Raw genomic sequence first — 20,263 nt, forward strand, 5'->3', positions numbered from 1 at the left:
ACTAGAGAGTTCCCAAGCATTGCATATTGCCTGTGAGGTCTTATCTGGTCTTAAGCAGTTGGTGAGCAAAGCCAGTTGCAGCATTCCACAAGTCTTTTTACAGCGCTGTGCTCTAAAGCTGAGGACGGTTTAGCAGAATTCCAGAATCAAGCAGAGAAAAAAGCCCTTCTGCTCCCTTATCATCACTGGCTCTAATGATGCTGTGTTGAGCCTGGGCCTTTCTCAAGAGAAACAATGTGGAGTGCAAATCTGGAGAAACGCTCTAGACTTAGATGTATTCTGATGACAAGACTCAGAAGAAAATAAGCTTAATGCAGCATCAGGTGCAACCCTTTTCTGCTTCAAAGTACAGCAACAGCTTCCAGAAAGCAAACAAGAGTTATCCAGGACCTGCTTCTGCCCCAGACATCTTTAATAGCCTGGAGCGACTGTCAGTGCACACAGTCCATGCCAGGGGCTGCAAAGACAATGAAAATACAAGCTGCACAGTAATAATGATTTCCACTAGTAACTACACACAGGATATATTGCTTTTGGTACAATGCCATTTATTGTCACAAGAAGAAAACCAGTGATTAAGTTGAGCACATGAATTATGCAGACCTTTGCCATGCTGGAACAACAGCATATTTTACTTACAGAAATGTCACCAAGTCAGCTGTAAAAACAGCTTAACACAGTTCCTCCAAAATACCAAGCATATCCTCAAATCCAAATTTATATTACATTTAGCTACAACAGAATGATTAAGAAATGGTTTTGTTTTCAATCCCCACTTTTGTCTGGAGTGCTGTGCTTATACTGCATGGAGGCAAACAGAACCAAAACACGGAGCTACAGTGACAGCCACAACACCCACTGAAATATTTCTGAGTGGGAAAACTGGCCTGCAAGTTTGTGTCCCCTCCACACCTGTGCAAACCTACTCAGAAAGCCTGCAAAGGTATGTGTACAACACCAATAAAAAGTTTTTTAAAGCACAGAATGCATTAGAAAGTCTAAAGTTTGAACTCTTGAGTCTGTGGTGCCTCAACTATAAGTTAGAATATCTGTGAGTTTTAACACTTCCAGGAACAAAGGATTTTAGTCCATATTTCCTTTTCAGTACTAGCTATCAAAATTTAAGGTGACCTAGGAGAAAAAAGCTCGACTAAAAAACCTTCCAGCTCTCTTGCAGTATCAATTCAGTGAGTCTCAAGCCAAAATTCTGAATATTCATCATTTTTGCATTTGCAATTTTAAGGCAGAAAAAGATGTTCACAGCACACCATTTAGTCTTGGATGTTACAAAAAAATCACAAACAACAAACCAACAAAAACAAACTACCCTCCTAAAAGGTGCATCTCAAGTCTTTTAGTAATAGCAAAATTTTAAAAATTCTATGGCATTCTCTTACAGCTTTGGGTTTTTTTGGTGGTTTTATTTTTCTAGAAAAGCCTGAATTTTCAGACACAGATCACACATCACAGACAGAGATTAACATCTTCCATGATTTCTAAGTTGTGTGTTCAAGGCCAGAACGAAACTTGCAAGGTGGAATAGGAGATCCCTGCACTGCTGCCATCGCGGGCTGGGCCAGCACTGGAGCTGCCCTGCCCCAGCTCGGCCTTCTCCCCAGAGCCAGGGCTGAGCCAGGGCTCCAGGCCAGCTGCTGTGCCCAGGCCCAGCCCGTGAGGCACAACTGTGTCCTCAGCTCAGCTCTACAGAGGCAAAAAATGAAAGGAGCAAATAAAAGCAGAGCTGTGAGACTGCAGGAATCTACAAGCGTGCGAGGTAAGGAAAAGCAAGAACAAAGGAGTGAAGTCATCAAGCCAGAGCACACAAGGGACTTTGGAGAAAATTCCCAACATGGAAAGTGCAAACCCCTGGGGAAGAGCAGTGTCACTGAAGAGGAGCTCAGATCAAAGGTCAGCCCAGTGCTAGCAGCAAGGCAAGGAGAGAGAGGAGCAGTGCTGCAGGCAGCAGCTGAGTGCACACAAACAGACTGGCAAGAGACATGAAAGAATTTTTATTACTGTCTTTTTAGGTGAGAAACACTGCAAACCCAAGACCCTGGCAAGGCATTTCTTGCTCTTTTCAGGGAAATCAGGAATGGAAGACTTCAAGTCTCTTCAGCCTTCACATACAAACACAAGCTACCTCTGTACTAAGCTAGAAGGAGCACACACTTCTCTACCACACCAATTAATCAGCTGGAAAGAGAAGGAACTTCAGGAGAAATGGGCTCTGTGTGTGTGCATGTTGAGAGGAAAACAAGAGGCAGCTTTAGGGAACTTGCAGGAAGTTTTCAGTATTCACAAGGTACATCACTTTAACAGGATCAATAATCTGCTGTTTATCATCAGAACACTTACAAATCTGATAGAATTTTTTTTTTAACAAGTGGAACTTGTTTAGACTCAGTTACACAGAGAAAAGTAAATTGCCAACAGCAAGATGTACTGAAAACAAGAGTTTTAGAAAACATTTGAAGGAAAGTTGTCAGTGTAATTTATAAATTACAGGGAAAAGACAGAGGGGTTACAGAACAGTTCTCACATCCAACTCCCAAGATCAGGCTTCACACAAACAGCAGGTGAGCAGGGCTGCCTTCCTGACAGGGATGTGAACACCCCTGACACCAGGGTGGAGTTCAGCAGACACTGAAGTTGCCCTTAAAAGCTGAGTTGAGGCTCTGGAACTCCTTTGAAGCTACCTGGACTGGTGTGCAGAGAAGAGCAAGGTAACCACCAACAGACCCAGCATGCGCTGATGCGACGACTGTTGTGACTCTTCTACATTCCTCAAGTGGTTTTTGTTTTTTAAACTTTTCAGTGTTACATATATGCAATTTAATAGAAAGAATAACTAAAGATGAAACATGCACAACACAGAATTATCTCTGGTCTGCAGAGTCCTGGGTCAGAGTTCTACACAGCTTGATGCCATCAGACCTACATTAATCTCTTGCAATAAACACAGCTTCTCCTCAAAAGCAGCTTCTTGCCAGCCTCCCTGGTACTGAGTGCAGCATCTCCCCAGACCTGGGGGTGCTCACTGGAACCACCATCCCAACCCACATCCCAACAGCTCAGGAGTGCCCACTACACCTGAAGCTTACAGATGGAGAGCTTACAGGCACTTCTGCTCAAACACAGGAAATTTGTGTGGTATTTCAAACTAATCCCACTGAAACAAGGATCACAACAACATTAAGTCAAATCAGTTACTTGTCAAAACTTTCCTGGAGCCCAGCAGCTGTGCAGTTGTACCTTGAAGTCCCTTCCTGAAGTGCATGCTACAGTGAACACACCTTCTGCCAGGGGAACAGCCACAGCCAACAAAAATGTTAAGAACACACAGAAACATGGCCAAAATTCTGTATTATTCTTTGGGGGAAAAAAATCTATACTCTGCAGTGAAAGCCAAGGAGGGGGATGAGAGATGAATTTTTACAAGCCAATCTCAGTTATTACACACCTGCCAGATATGGTTAAGCTTTCTTTAGTTTCAGCTCACATTTTTTGCCTTTTCATATTAACTAGAGAAGTTTTTAGCTGCCATTATCCAGCTACACCTTTTAAGAGTTCAATTCCTTGAAGAAGAGTTAAAAGTCCATGACAGTGATATGAACTTACTTGCACTGCTCCCAGAAGTCCCACATTTCAAATCCCTGCTCGGAGAAAAACCTTTTTGTACTGAAATGAAAACATTTGGTTTTTAAGGATTATGCAAGTAAGAATGTTCAAGATTTCATGGGAACAGTGCAATGTGAATATCCATAGAAGGAGTGTCAGGAAAGCCCATGAACCACCAGGTAACACTGACACTGATTTGCATCATTCAGCAGGTCAAGATTTCATCATTTTCTCACACCAAAGATAAAACATTCTGCCTGTCTATAGAGAAAGCTCATCTGTGGGGTTGTTTTTTGGGACGGCTTCCCTAATTGAATTCCAAGCTGGTGCAGTTACACAGGGGGACACACCTTGAGCAGTTCCAGCTCCTGCCTGCAGGCCAAGGAGGGGCAGCTTTGGGTCAGCCAATGGACCAGCTCAGGCCAAAGCAAAGTCCCAGTCATTCTAGATATGCACGGAACTATGCTGGTTTGGTAATACAGGGACACAATTTAATGATTTTCTTTGCATTTGTTTTTACAAGATTCAGATGCCAAAAACAAAACAGAACATTAAGTTACCTGATTTAAAAAAGAAAATCACAAACGTTTACAACATCAAAAGAATAAGACGAAATATAAACCTTTGCTACTTACAATTGATCTATACAGATTAACCAAATCACAAATCTGTCACAATATAAATGTTTAATTGTTACAATGAATAAGAACATACAGAAAATGATTTATTTATTTTTTATAAAATCTTCCTTTGCTTTTTTATTTTAAACTTACCATTAACTAAATTAGCTATGCAGGACTTGTGGGGTACATGACTAAGAAGGCACCAACAGTACAAAGCAAAGACAAAGCAGTTTGAGTATTTTAAGAGTGCTCTACACTGATACAACACGAGAAAAGGCAACAATAGTAAGTAAACCAGCTGCAACCTTTAGAAATTTGTTCTAGATTTACACATGTAGTCCAACTTTTACATTTCTGCCGATGTGTCACTTGGTTTGATCACAGCACATGCTACAAAAACCACTGTAAGCTTCACTTTACTAATGTGCACTTTTCACTAATTTAGTGTCTTGATTTCAATTGTTAACTAAACCATTTTGAACCACAAATGTATTTAAAACTTAGTAAAAGGATTGTTTGGACTTTTTTGTTTAAACCACTGCATTTACAAAAATATTTCCCCTAAAATCTGGGATTGCTTGAAGACATTGCTGTACAAATATAAAAGTACTATGCAAGGGACCAAATTCATAAGTATATGGTGTGTATGTATAGACCTATATTTATACCATATCACTGTGCTGTAACAACACAATAAATTTATCAATAACCAAGGACTATATAAACTACACTAACATAAGCAAATATATATTAATAAAGTTTAAATCTATAGTACAGTTGCTCAGCAAACAACTTTGACATGGTATAAATATACTGTAGCATATTACAGTGGGCAGCAACAACAGGTTTTTCATTCTCTCATTCTGCAAGGAAAGCCCTGCTCAGCTCCTCAGGTTTTCTCTGTCCCCACTGCCACTCCCAGAAGCTCCCGGCGCTCGCGGCCCAGCTCTGGTGTCACAGGGGTGAGGAAGAGTCTGGCCACAGGCAGGACAGCAGAGTCAGAGGCTTGTTTGCCAAAGTATCCATGAGAATTTTGTGTTTGCATATTTTTCTTCAGCTGTAAGGTTGGAATGTTTTTGACAGTGAACTGTTACATTCCTTATTCCCAAAGCATCTTTACCATGAAATATGCATGCTACTTCGATTAAGAGTTGCTGTTCTCCGCTCTAAAAATATAAAAACTGCATAAAGAAAAGAACCCAATGTAAAATGATGAAATAACTGACCTAACACAGTGTTGTTAGAGGCACCTTCTTTAAACTATTTTTAAAATCTGACCAAAAAAAACCCCTCGTGCTTCAGCATTTGATGCATCAACAAATTCAACCCAACAATGTTTACTGAATTCAGTAAAAGACTGATGAATGTGGTTATGGATCCTGATGGACGCCAATTGGATTCAGCAAAAGTAGCTAAGGAAGAAAGCCCAAAAGCACCAGACATCAGGTGAAGCAAATCCTCGGCTTCTCACTCAGAGAGGATGCAAGGGTAAGTCTACACCTCCCCAAACATCCCAAATTAAAGACAGTATTAAAAAAAAATTGGGAAAGAGAAGGGTGAAGTAAGCTGCCAAAGATCTTCCTTAATAAATTAAAACCGAGGTGTTACAAACTAATTTCAGTAACAGTCATCTTTCCAAACGTGCCAAAAATGATTCCTGTTGTAATGATGATCATGCAAGTAGCAGAGATTCTAGAACTATTTCAACTTTTCGAAACTGAGTGAGAAAAGCATTTTGGTAAAGATGTGTAGAAAGGTCAAGAGAAATTTCTACACTGGTATCAACAGTCAAGTGCATATTTCTTCTACAGAAATGTTTTTAGCATAGGTTCCATACCACAATTCCATGATCACTTGTGCAGTGTCCTGACAATGCTCCGAATTTGTTCCCCACGTCAGAGATTTATGTACCACAGGAACTTCCTAATAGAAAATGCCCTTTAATGATGAACCCTTGCTTACTAAAAATTAGTTTTGGCAGATTAACACTTAAACTATAGGAAAAAAAAATTTGAAATGGAATCTTGTAAGCACCCTTATCTAGTGGAGTCTAAGTTAATGGCTTTCTAGATTTCTCTGAAGAGCAGACTAAATGGTATGAGGAAGCCTGGAGTTATTAACCAGCCAGCATCCTTATGTACTACAGTAGCAATTGAACCTGATTTCCATTCAAAGACATTACCCAAGAGGAAACCAAAAACTAATTCTTAATGTTAATGTGAAGATATAAGATTTAAATTTATTTCCAGGAATTACAAGTGCATTTTGTTCATATTAGCAAGCAGTCTTTATACAATCCATTCTTCACTGCTGCCAAAATAAAATGAGAAAAAGACAGCAGAGATATGAAAAGCTAAAAATAGAACTATTTTTCCTAAGTTATTTGTTGAATAGCATTTCAGTTGAACACAACTCAGAGGTAACAATAGATTATTTTTTTTCTCAATCATAGGCATGTGGCACTTAGACAATCATCTTTGCACAGAAAGCTTTAACAGTCATGCGAGGGCACAGTAATTATTTTAAACAAGGCAAATTTCTCACCACAGAGAGCAGTGGGGAAAGAAAAGGAGGCACTGCACTGGAACATAACACCTAGTAAACTCCACATTATACAATTTCAGTAACAAATACTTGAAAAGATCATTAAAAGGTATACAATTTTAAATGTTATTTAGTGCTAGCTTTGTTTGGTTGTCCTAACTCAGCATTATCAGAAAAGTTTGATAGTACTTGACAACAGAACAGTACTTCATGTCACGAGCTCATGGAGGCTTGATTACAAATCACCATAGTGTAGGTTGCAAGAAATGAACTTGAGATGCTGACATGCTGTAGGAGCAAAAGTAAAATCAAACTTTCTCATTTGAAGATGCAGTGTTCCTCTCTGCAAGAATCTGAATGTCAGTGATTAGATTCAAATGTCAAAACTATCAATCCTCATTTGAAGCATTTCATTGGTATGCAGGATGTAGACTGAGTTAATTAACATCATATTCTGATTTCTTGCTTGCCACCAGATACGGCTGCCTTGCCCAGGAAAAGCACTGGCCGTGGGGTCACGGTGCCATCGTGGTCTGTGTTAACCCTTCCAGCACTCAGGGAGCAAAGAGCAGCTGCAGCTGCCACCTTGCCTTGCACAGGCTGTACAAACACTACTGCATGGTAGAACTTTGGGAGTACTATGCCTCCAGCGTGGGTAAACTTTAAATGATCTCTCTTAGGAAAAGCAAGGGGAAAAAATGTCAATACATGGAAAAATGTTTCTTAGATGAATTCAGTTAAGTTGGGCTCCTATGTAGCTCTTACACTGGATAGAATACCTGTATGTACAGCACAGGACACCCAAACAAGTGCATAAGCAAGATTAACATGAACACAACTTATGCTGCAATCCATAGCATAATGGTACACTCTGCTGGATGCTAACCAACCATTTCTATTTAAAAAGGACGTGCAAAAAAAAAATCTGGGATGTCACTGACTTAAAGTGCCCTGAATAGTAGCTTTTCTAAAAAAAAATGCCAGCGACTTCAGTAAAGTCAGAAAAACAGTTCATGGTGTAAACGTCTTACAGGTCAATGGATTCTCTTCTTGGACATTGATCCAGGAGTGAAAGGAACCACTGCATCTTTCAAACCAGAAAGCAAGCAGTTAAAACACGGGCAGCAGTAGGTGCACGTACAGTACAGTACTGCAACAGGTCAACAATGGGCATTACGCAGGAGTGTCAATTACAATTCTTCAGGCTTAAAAGATTCATTGAAAGCATGAAAAGCCAAAACTACCAGGAACCGCCCTCCTGAATGGCTCAAAGGAGTTAGTGGATAAGCTGAGAGAGGCCACAAGACATGACCAACAATAAAGAACTGGGAAGAGGAACAGCAACATTTGAGCATGCCCAGTCCTTTAAGTCCTTGTCCTACAAGAGAGCAGAGACATATTTCAGTGAAGAAGTTTAACATCACCTTTTAAAACTTTTTCCTATTTCTGTGCTCTGTGCACACTGTGTTTACCATCAGCCAGAGCCAGCAGGATCCACAGATGTTAAAAAAGAATTCAGAGACAGTGGATCTCAGGGCATTCCATTTTAAACTATTAATTCTTCAAAAGATTAGGAAGATTAAACACAACCAATCAATGAAATACATTGTTTGTCTGAACCAAAAATCTGTTATTTTCATATTGCTTCTCAATCCCAAACCCCACAGCTCAGGGGACACGTTGAATCTCGAGAAACAGCGCAGTGAGAGGAGCTGGCTGAGGAAGCCCAGGGGGTGTGCAGGAGAACAGGAATGCCCAGCAGGACATTGGCACTGTGCATTTGAAGGCAGCTCCTGGGGACTGGCCCTCGCTAGGGTGCCAAGCAGCTCTGTTTAAACTCTTGTGCTATGGCAGAGCTGGCAATCCTGACCACAAATGACTCACACAAATTATCAACATATCCTCACCAAGCTAAGTACAATATTTCAATTGCAGTATTGTGCTGGCAAAATCAACTCTGCATAGTAGCATTTGAAGGTAACATTTTTATCAAACCAGAAATTTCTGCTAGCAACAGATCACTGATATCTTTATCCCTAATCCTTTTATCCCTTAATCCCTAATACAACCTAGGTAAGTATGGTCTGAGCAATGAGGCAAGCAAGAGATCACAAACCATGATTTACCACATCAGTAACCACTCACTGCCCTTCCTTGAGACTGCAGCCTATTAGGAACAGGCTTCATCTTGTTCCTAAAGATTTCTGTAACTTTCTTGCACCATGTGTACATGCACAGCTGTGCTCTCACACACAAAACATGGGTGGGACATGAACACCAGTCAGTTACTGTGTCCCAGGTCTGCTCTATTAACAATGCCAACTAACAGAACCAGTGTGTGAACCTCAGACTTCCCTACATTTCAATTATTACAACAGTTCCAATATCAGCTAGCAAGCTTAAATAAACAAAATGCAGTGTTTGTAAAAATTGAAATTTGTTTATTTGTGAGCTTCTATACATGTAAATATTCAAGCCAGTGGCAACAGCAGCTACCCTAATGAAGAAAAACTTTTAAAAGTTTCCCCCAGTTTCTTTTTCTTTCCTATGAATTCATTATTAAATGAAAACCTGGGGATATATGCAATGCAGAAACTGAAATCACATTTTTAGTGCAGAAAAATTATTGCTTATAGCAAAGCCACAAAGCTCCTGCACACTGCCAGCAGAGCTGTGGATTTCTGGCAGCAAGGAAGTGCCCTGGCTCAAAACTTCACCTTCCTGCTGGAGCTGCCCACACAAAGCAGTGATGGCAGAATGCTGCTCTGGGGGAGGAAAGCACAGAGAGCACAAACCAGGAAACCCAGGGCAGCCTGTTGCCTTTGGCTTGTTTTTCCTTTCCACTCATAAAACTTTGATACTTTCCCTTATCAGTATCACAGAAGTTTCACAGGTACTCCAATCAAGTCCATGTTTGGCCAATTTGTATGAAACTCCTGAGACTTGCAAGCCTTGTGGTACAGGAAGACCAGTTAAGTTCATTGACTTAAAAAAAAAGTCAGTCAGTGAGTATCAGTACATCCAATCTTAAATTAAAGTTTCAGACCTTCAAAATGCTAGGAAGGTTAATCATAATTAATTCATGGATATTTAAATACCTATTCTTATTTACTCACACTATTTGGGAGCTACTTAAAACTAAAGATAATTCCTGCTGAAGTTTTGTGTATGGGTTTTTTCCTTTAAAATAATTTAAGAGATTTCTCCTCTGTACATTACATTTAGGAGGAGGTTTTTTTAAAAGCATTTGAAGCCACATGATAAAATTATGTATCTGTAAAATATGAAGAACATTGCCCCCTAAAATGTTTTTTTTTTTTTTTTTTTTAATATAAAATTTGCATTTCAAAGCATTACCATTGCCTTTATTCTAAGCAGCACTATTGAAATGCAATTCTTGTTCCCTAAATGCACCTACAATAAGGTAAACACCTGGGACAGTTGCCTGGATTCCATGTGGACACTTCACTGCTGAGGGCAAACAGAAACTTCCCTCAGGAACAGGACAGGACTGAGGTCAGGTCCTTGGACAGGGAGTTCCTGGGTACTGGGAAAGGCAAGTCCCACATTTCACCAGCAGCACCAAAGTCCCAAATGTCCCCCCTGCCCGAGTGTCCCCTACTGCTGGGACTTTACCTATGCATGATTAAGATCGGTATCCTGGCTGGAATCTTGCAGTTTCCTCAAAAATCAATTCTTTCAGCTTTTCCTTCGGCAAGTCATCCAACTCCATATCAAACTTGAAGGGTGCTTCAGCTACAGGCTTAATAACACAAAGAAATATGATTATTTTAATGTCACCATGCTGTTCAATTTCATGCAGTCCTTTTATGGATGGGGAAAAAGTCTGAAAATGTCCTTCACAAAAATATCTAACACTGAGCAGTCTTCAAGGCAGAACTCCCCCTGTTAGTCCTATGTGTGCTTTAGGTATTAGTTTCCCAAATTTTACATCAAGTACAGTAAGTAGCTGGTCAAATCCAAACTACAAGTTGAAATATTTATTTGAGGCTCTTAACTCAGTATCCACTTCAAGAAAAAAATTATCTTAAACATTTTTTTAAATTGGAATAAACATATCTGGCCCTTAAGGGAAACTAGGTTATTTCATCCTCCCCTCTTTCTTCACAAAAATGAGCCTGAAATATCCTCAGAACTGTACCTAAACTACAGCCAGTTCCAATTCAGGCTTCTAAAGCATAATCTGATGGCAAACTCAGCCACTTTCCTCCTTTACCTCAGACATCATGAAACCAGGCCTCACATGAGCTGAGAGTCTCCATTTTCTGGAGAGGGAGGACACTTTAGTATCTATTTATTGTGTGGCATCTCCTGAGTGTTGCACTGAAGTGAGAAATACAGATTGTGGTAAATTGATGCAATTTGTTCTTCAACTCCGTTAGTGCAGTAGAAATATTACCCTTGAACTAAAGTAGAAAATAATCAGCTGGATCATTTTATCAATGTTTACATTTTGACAATGTCTTTACCTCATCACTTGGATCGTAATACTGCTCCAGATATGGATGGGCTAAAGCTTGCTCCACTTCAATCCGCTTATGGGGATTAAAGGTCAACATTTTATCCAACAAATCAAGTGCTAAGAGGAAAAAAAGTGAGCAAGGATTTAATACACACTCCAAAAAAGTGTCACAAACCTTGACCTTACCCAGACAACAGCCACTGCCCAAGGTGTGTGCTGATGGCAGTGCAGCCCTGCAGCTCCCCTGCTGGAACTTGGGCAGAGGCTGAGCCTGCCCCTCAGCATTCCCGGGCTGCAGCTGCCCTGGGCACCCCCTGCTCCAGCACAGCTCCTGCCCAAGCCCTTCAGCCCCAGAAGGGATGCAAGGCAAGAAGCACAGCAAATCCTACAGGACAACCTGGCTTGAACTATAACAGAAATTAAATAGATGAGGCTTTTTCTTATCTCAGAAAAATGCTTTGGATTTTTGTGCCAAAATCCAAAATAAGATGGAGCTTTTCTGAAATAAATAATTATGAATTTGTTCTTATTCTGAAAAGAGATCTTGGCTGTTTACAGATGAAAATATCATCCAGAAGTGATTAGGAGTTCTAGATCATCACAGTGAAATATTCTGGCACAACCAGCAGCACAGAAGATACTCTCCAGAGAAGATGCAAATACATTTATATTCAAGAGATTCAGGTAAAATCTGTTGAAGACAACTTAGAAAGAATCCATAAAGAACCTGAAGACCCAGTAAGACAGAGTTAAGTCTGGTGAAACTCTGGACAGACATCACAAATCAGTGCTACTGCAGCTGGTCAGCTACTGTGCCTGTAACACATTTCCCTTTTCCAAGAAGAGAAAAAACTGATTCTAGGAGCAAGAAGCCCTAAGATATCTGCAGTATCCTAAATTCCATCACACTTCTTTTCCTCACCACATCATTTAAGAACCAGAATTTTAACAGAGGCTTCTCGATGCAGCGCAGCAGCTGCAGCTTTGCAGCAGGATGAGGAGCACAGCTGTGACCTCAGGTCATGGCACAGCCTGGGGAGGGAGGAGGCACCATCACCATCACCCCACACTGCAGGGAGCTCCTCTGGGTCTGTGCAGCACCCAGCACTGCACAGGAGACCCAGCTGCACTCGAGGGCAGCTCCAACAGCCTCAGGCCTGCACTGGATCCATCACTGGAGCCATCACTGCAACCATCACTCTGAGCTTTGCTGTGGTTCCCTCACTCAGCCCCAGGCGGGCACAGAGCACAGTGCTGTCCCTGCCCTGAGTGCCAGCCAGCTCCTGAAAGCTGCCCTGGCACAGCTGCCCTGACACAGCTGCTCTGGGGGTGTCACTGCCAAGGGGCTGCACCAGTGGCACATTCCCCCTCAGCTGAGGTACCAGCACTGCTGCCATCTGAGCTGTCAAAGCCCACATGGAGGATTCTCACACTGATGAGCACTGTTAGAAAAGCAGAAAAAATCACTGCTGTTTTCCTCAATGACAGGGATAATCAGCTCCATACAGTTCCATCTGCAGAAATCAGCTTTTACATGGTAATTCAGTACCTGATCATATCCACTAAGAGTAAATTATCACATCAGTTAAAAAAGAAATGACTTAGGAATTGTGCTAGATCAGGTAAAAGAGCACTGCACTGTGAACACAACCACCCTTAAACTGCACAAAGTTGAGTATAAAAGGTAAATTAATAGCTATCTAGTAAAAAAAAATCATATTTACCCTTTACTAAAGTCTTGTTAAGAAAGGTTAACAATTACTATATTCCTTGCTTTTATAACTTTTTTGCTCCACACATCCTCACTGAATTTTAAGCTTTCATGGTACCTAAGGATCCCACCCACTGAGGAGCCCCTGTTTAACCTGCAAGTGACTCACAGTCTGCAAAACTCTACCCAGGGCAGCAGCAGGCAGCTGCCCCCTACCTGGTGTTAGAAACAAAGTTCAAGACTTGTTTGATGCCAGTGTCAAAATCCAGTGCTGATGATCAGCACTTGAATGATGAACTGTGCTTCCAAGGGCAGTGACAAGAGTTTGGATCTCACCAGCCAGTTAAAGACCAAACTCCACAACAGGTAATCTTAGAGTTACTAAAATTGCATTAAAAAGATAAACTAGTGTGAGGGCTTTGTTGATGATTTTATATTAGATTTACAGTGCTGCTTTAAGGCACCTGCATGCTCTATTTCGAATATAAAGATAAATTCTTAGATTATAGAAGCTCCCCTCCTGCCATTACTTTGATACAATGTAATAGAGTATAAAATACCTTTGGGGTCAGCGTTTGGAAACAGCCTGTTCCATGGTACCTTATTTTTGTGTGGTAGAGAAAGCAAGTAGTTTCTGGCCTTTAAATTTATTATACAATTCAAATCTTCTTGGGAAGGGGATCCAAGTATACCTAAAAATATGAATACAAAAAATATATGAATACAAAGAAATGCATTCTGTGAAAATCACATTAACACAGCTGTATCATATCTGCTAAAACTCAGTATTAAAACTGCTGGGAAGGGGATTTCAGACCAAATGTTTTAAGGATAGAGAACACCTGAGTAGTTTTTAGAAACATTTACTAAAAACCATTTGTTAAATAAATAAATAGATCTGAGTTTTCTAATGATCTGCAATCTCTTAGAAAGATCCCAGTAAGTGGTGTACCTAAAGAAATTCTAAAAAATTTGACCTGGACCTAATAATATATGAGCTTTTAATTTATTTTTTTAAATTTTGTTTTAAAAATATATCTGCTGATGTAGTAAATAAATTGCTAAGTATTCTCCAGTTGTCCCCAAAACAATGGTTACCTGTAGCAATTGCTGCAAAAATAACAACAAGAGGGGAGAGCAGACACACACCCTGCACAGTGACCCACTGGAGAAAGGCCAGCCCAGCTGGACAGACAGATGTAAGTGGGAATGCTGCTTTCCCATAAAGCTTACCAAGGATATGGTTAAGTTGGTCAAGGTAGTGTTTTCCTGGGAAGATGGGTCTGTTGGAGAGCATCTCTGCCAGAATGCAGCCCACTGACCAGATGTCAATAGACTTGGTGTAACCCTGCAAGTGAAGCAGAAACACATTTTTGTCAAATTGTTGTATAATAGCAGCAACATGTTACTTTGGTAAACTGTGAAAGTGCACACAAATCATCTTTTTCTTTGTTAGATGAGTTGTGCTTGCTCATACTGTTTGGTTTTTCTGTACAAATGAAATAATTAAGAACCATATATCAAAACACTACTTTGAAGGGGTAGCAAGAACTGAAGTCTCCAAGAGACAGTTTTCAAAAAGGATTTTTTAAGTTTAGCTAAATCTGTTACCAACTGCAAATTAGATTCCCTAATTCTATAACCAATTTAAACTAAAACATTTTGGAAACCAGCTATTCTGAATTGCACAGCCCCTGACAGAGAGCTGAACAGGTGTGAAAGAGCTGTCCCTGAGGGGATCTAAGCTGCACTCCAGGATGAGGCCTTTGGCAAAGGGGAAATGGCCAAACCAATGGCTGCTGCTTGGCTGCTCTGTACAACACAGGCAGCAGGAGGTGAAGAGGCTGGGAGGAGAGCACAGCAGTCCCAACAGGAATGGAACAGTGGGATACCCCCATGCATGGCCAACCTGTGCCACCCCCAGGAAAAGGCACAGCAGTGACACCAGTCAGTGACAGTGCCACACCTGCCTGGGCTGCTGCCACTGCCCCTCCCCTGGGAAGCCTCTGTCCCACTGACCCCACAGCCACTGGGCTCCAGCTCCTCAGGATGCCATCCCTTCACCATTTGTGTTCAAGGTGCCAGAATCATAAAAGGAATCACACATTAAGTCAGAAACTTTTAACCTGACCACCCTCTTACAAACTATATGTGTTGTGAAAGCCTTTGATAAGTAGATGTGGATAGCCCAGTGCTGTGGCCTCAGTGCAGGTTTAAAATACAAGATGTGAGTTTAAAATACAAGAAGCTGGAGGAATACACCCTTAATTGGTCAGATGTCTATTTTCTTAAAGTGCTTGGACACGCCACTGACACACCAAAACAAACACACCAACTGGAAAAGCTGTAAATCCTCCAGGAACAACAGCTGTCCCAGAATGTCAAATACAGCTCCAGGTGCCACCCAGGTGCTTTGCTAACAGGTGTCTGGCTGGGGGAGTGCACACAGGGCTTCTGAAGGACACCCACCACCCACACAACAACTGGATGCACCTTAAATGGCCAGAGAACACAACAGTAATTCCAAATACATAAAAACCAAAGGAATGATTTCATGGAGACTATAGGAATGCAATTAAGCCTGACACATTTTTTATGTGTCTCATGCCTTCATTCAGAATCAGATTCACCCTCATTATACATTCTAAACCTAAATTAAGATGTCAAGATGACATTAAGGCAACATTTGCAGCCTTGATGGAGGCAGCAGCGGAATGCTCATTCCAGCACTCCTGTCCTGCTCAGTGGCACAGCAGGTGATGGAAGCAGTCTCATGACTGGCAAGGAACTGGAGGTGTGGGAAGCTGAGCACGTGATTTCTCAGTTCTAGTACCCAGTAATTGATTCTGGAATCACAATTTATTTCAAGCCAGCAGCTCTACTGGAAACCATGCCCACTCCTCCCCAAGACTGGTGCGTGCGTTCTGATCCTACAAACACACAAGGGCTCGCTGCTCCAAGCACAGCTGGAACTCACAAGGGAAAAAGCAGCAACAGCAGCACCCCAGCAGCTCCCTGTGGCCTTACCTTAGAATTCAGCATGATTTCAGGAGCCCTGTACCAACGTGTGGCCACATACTCTGTCAGGAATCCTGTGTGATCATGGTCGGGATCTGCAACGCGAGCCAATCCAAAATCACAAATCTGGTTTGAGAGAAGTAAAAAGGAAAAAAAGGCCCATTAGACACACAAATCCAACACTATAACATCACTGATTCACCATTCCCCAATCAATGTAACACCCACAAATGCAGAGATGGCAACCTATGCTTTTAGAAAAGTTATTGCACAAAGGTGAAGAAAAATGTTTTGGATCGATTACAAAGAACATCCAACTGCCATTCAGGGGCCAGTAAGAATAAATAAGAAATAGTTCACAATTTATGTTCCACTACAGGCTTGCTTACAGCACCTTTGCCAAACAGGCAAAGATACACTGCTCCAACCTCTCAGAAACTCACCAGAAAACAAAAAGAATAGCAATTAAGACTTCCAGAAAACCTAATAAGCAACCAACACATATGCAACCAAGCTCAACACCCTATTTTACAAAAGCTATCATCATAACTGCATCTTTGCAGAAGAAACAACCTATCCAATCATGAGATAATGGTAGGCTGGAGAGATTATGGGCTGTTGAAGGAAGCATAAGCCTAAAAGACAAAAAAAAAATCCCCCAAAAACAAAACACAAGCAAGAAAATATTTCTCAACCCCTTATAAGGAAAACAGTTTTACCTAACTATGAAAAGAAAAACAAACACCAATTTAGACTAGTGAGTTCAGCAAAAAGTAAAAGGTGGTTTTAGTTATGCTCTGGTAAGGAGGCTCCATGGTTTTCAGAGCTATTCAGTGTCTAGAGAGAAATTAAGAAAATTAATAATGTGAAGACAGACTGCTGTAGAGCAGAGCAGCTGCTCCTTTCTTACCATCCCAAAGGTCAATGGCAAGGTTGTTGAGTGGCACATTAGACACACACACAAGCTTCTGCTGCCCCCCAAAAAATCACCAGGTTATGACTGCCACACAAAGTGTATTTCCATGAAAGAATACATACTTTCAGGAAAACCAGGCATCAAATGTAGGAGTGGCAAACAGTGGGAGGTTCCTCTGCTACATTTGTTTTATAATATTTACTCTTAGATAGTTAATTGTGTACAGTGATTATATTGAAAATGTGAAGTGAAAATAGGCTGCAGTCAATAAAGTCAGTAATGGAAAATCCTACCAAAACCACAGAAACCTCCCTTTGCCCTGGCAGATATTTCTTAACTTTGCTGTAGGGACACCCTGTCAGAGAAATAACTGACAGATCAGTTAGGGAAGAAATCCTTCACCTGACTAAAAGCTGTACCTGAAGGACAAGACTCAGCAGCTGACTGTTCCACAGGGGGTCTGGAGGAAAGGCAATGGTGAATGCCATAAGCCAAGCTGTACTTTAGCTACATATTAAAAAAATAAACCCAGCTCCTTGGATCCTTAGAAAAAAACCCCAAAAAGAACCTTTCTAAAGCATGGTAAGGTTCTGCCAGGCTACAGGAACAGAGCAGCTGCCTTGTGTGCAATTAGCTTACATAAAGAGACTCAGTACAAATAATCAGAAGAGCCTCCTCTAAAGACAGAAACGAAGAAGCTGTAGAGGACAGCTTAGAGACTTCAGAAAATAATTATGCAGCAGGCAAAACTGTTGTAATCTCTTCCTCCTAACCTCGAGAAAGCTAGATAAGATTACAGGCAAAGGGACTTGTGCAGAATTTCAGCATTACACAAAAGCAAAGCACTAGGGTTTGTCACATTAAAACAAAAGAAGAAAGACATTCTCTGGTCCACAGTGAAAAGCAAGAACTGAATTACAGAAGATGGCTCTGAATCTCTCACCTCAAGTAGAAAAATGCTCATGGGATGGAAAGGAAGAATAATGACAAAGAGAGCTCATTAAAATGACAAAAAGCCCCTGCTGACTGGGGCAGAAACAGGTTAAGCAGAAAAGCAGAAACACCATTAGTGAGAAAGACTTCAAGGTTGAAGCTGCAAGGAAGAGGTTTTGGCTGCAGAGCTGGCAGGGGTGACAGCACAGAGGGACAGCACAGAGGGACAGCACAGAGTGACAGCACAGAGGGACAGGGAGGCACAGCCCTGGCTGCAGCTGGGGAGGGCAGACCCCTCTCCCCCTGTGCCCAAGGACACCCAGAGAGCAGCTGCCCTGCTGAGGGGCTCTGGGGCCACTGGGTCCGTGCAAATGATGATGCACAGCAGGCAAAGCACCAGGAGTTGCTTTTAGGCTTCTCCACGTGAATGAAAACAATAAAAAAAAAAAAAATCTGAGAGCAATATAATAACAGGCGAATTTTCTTGGCATTTTCACTAAGTCATAGCAGAGAATAAAAAAATACATAATGAAAGACTCATGTATGTCAGTCAGTACTTCATGCCTTGGAGAGACAGAACAGATGCTACTGAGACAGAAGAAATTACTTCCCTGCTTAATAAATTTTAAAATAATAAATAAAACCAGCATCCTATCTATATATTTAGCTTCCACTTCTTGAAAACAATGTTCTTGCAACCAGTACCAGGGTTTTTTAAACAGAGATGGCTTAAAATTGGATGAAACTATCAAGCAGATGAGAAGATTTAGGAGGATCATGTACATGCAACCATTTACTAAGCAAATGAAATGACACCAACTAATATAGTACTACTAATATACTGAAATATCTGCAGTTGTATTGTTGAGTAGCCTGGGCCTCTGTGTATTTGTATAAAAGGAAACAGAAAAATTAAGTTTAATTGTTACTGATAAGATGGTGGTTCAAACAGTTGCATCTCCTGAGTAACTGGAAAAATCATGAAACAAACACTAACTTGCAGTTTTCCTTTAAAAAAATCCCTCTCATCACCTTTTCATGCCTGCTGCAGTAGGTAACAATTCTTGGTCATTTAAAAATTGTGAGTGTTCATTATATAGGCAGAATTGAGCATGTAGCCAGTCTTTAGAATGGACCAGCATACAAAGAGCAAGGGATTGTGTGACACTCTTGGAATTGTGACAAACCTGTACAGCCCACAACTGGCTCACACTTTGAAGAGGGTATTTTTATTTTGTGGTTTGCTTATTGAGAAAGTTAGAGCTACACTAAAAATCAAAGGGTAATTAGGAGCAACAGAGTATTCAACAAACACAGTTGTACCACCTGGGATCAAGCACTGTAACTCAGCAATTCCACTCCATCAGTGGCCAGCAGCAAAAACATGAAATATATACATTATATTTATATATACACTGAAAAGGGAAACAAATTCCAATGCCTCTCTCATCTTCCATGGATCTGCCACTGTGGGACTCTAAACCACAGAGAGCACTCAATGAGGGTTTTTCTGCTAACTTGCTTGGTGGTTTTTTAAAAACTGCAGTATCTAGAGTGCTCTGTGATACCAAATTCCACAGCTTAACAATGCTGCAAATAAACTTCACCTGCTCCTTTTCCTCCCTCCCAGCCTTTTCCAAAGGTATGGACAGAGAACACAGCTGCTCCCCAGTCACTGTCCCTGTGCCACTGACAATGTTATCAATGTTGGCAAATCCTACTGGATTCCTCTGTCCCTCATGTAGCATCTCCCAGCAGAGGAGACCCAGGCTAACCAGCTCTTTGTGTTATGGAGAGCAGTACTTTGAAATCCTGCTCTCCTCATATCACTGGGAGAAATGTAATAACTACAATCACAGACTCAAAACCAACTGAAAGGTAGAGAATGGCATGTTTTCAGTTTTATTCTCTATTTCTGTTCTGTTTCTTCACACTTGGTTTGCTTTACTGAATGCCACTAAGCATTGAGCTGACATTTTCCAAGAATCATAACAGCTCTAAGCTCATCCTTCTGTAGTATTAACGAGTACAGAGCTGATCACTGGAAATGCAAATTAGGAACATTCCCTCCCTAAGTAATTGCCATGCATTTAATCAGCACTGAATCTCACATGCTGCTTTAGCTGCCCACTAATATGAAGTCCTTTTCCAACAACAAAACATTAGCAGTGTAAACAGAGAAACCAAATCTTGAAACATACACAGTTCTGAGTTTTGAGGTAAACATGATGCTGCTTCAGATCAGTATTTTCACCCAGCTTTCAAAGAGGCTGTTTCCAAGTCAGCCTCCAGATGGAAACAGTGATGCACTCATTACAGCAGTCTAACAGATTCTTAGTCACTCAAATCTTGATAATTATTTTATCTAACCAAATAATGTTTTGGCAATCTTTCCAGGACAAAAATCACATTGATAC

General features: G+C 41.0%; 1 protein-coding gene across 1 annotated transcript in view; it reads right to left on the minus strand.

Annotated features, from left to right (window-relative positions):
• Positions 1–4,087: 4,087 nt before the first annotated feature.
• Positions 4,088–20,263, minus strand: part of MAPK1 (mitogen-activated protein kinase 1) — a 33,468-nt gene continuing 17,292 nt past the window's right edge. Inside the window, exons 4-8 of the mRNA XM_058037302.1 lie at positions 16,007–16,123; positions 14,213–14,327; positions 13,540–13,671; positions 11,276–11,385; positions 4,088–10,548 (exon numbers count right to left, since the gene is read on the minus strand). Coding sequence (XP_057893285.1) covers positions 10,432–10,548; positions 11,276–11,385; positions 13,540–13,671; positions 14,213–14,327; positions 16,007–16,123 — 591 coding nt within the window. The 3' untranslated portion in view covers positions 4,088–10,431. The remainder of the gene's footprint in view (positions 10,549–11,275; positions 11,386–13,539; positions 13,672–14,212; positions 14,328–16,006; positions 16,124–20,263) is intronic.

The sequence above is a fragment of the Melospiza georgiana genome, chromosome 18 (genome assembly GCF_028018845.1).
Source record: "Melospiza georgiana isolate bMelGeo1 chromosome 18, bMelGeo1.pri, whole genome shotgun sequence".
Lineage (NCBI taxonomy): Eukaryota > Metazoa > Chordata > Aves > Passeriformes > Passerellidae > Melospiza > Melospiza georgiana.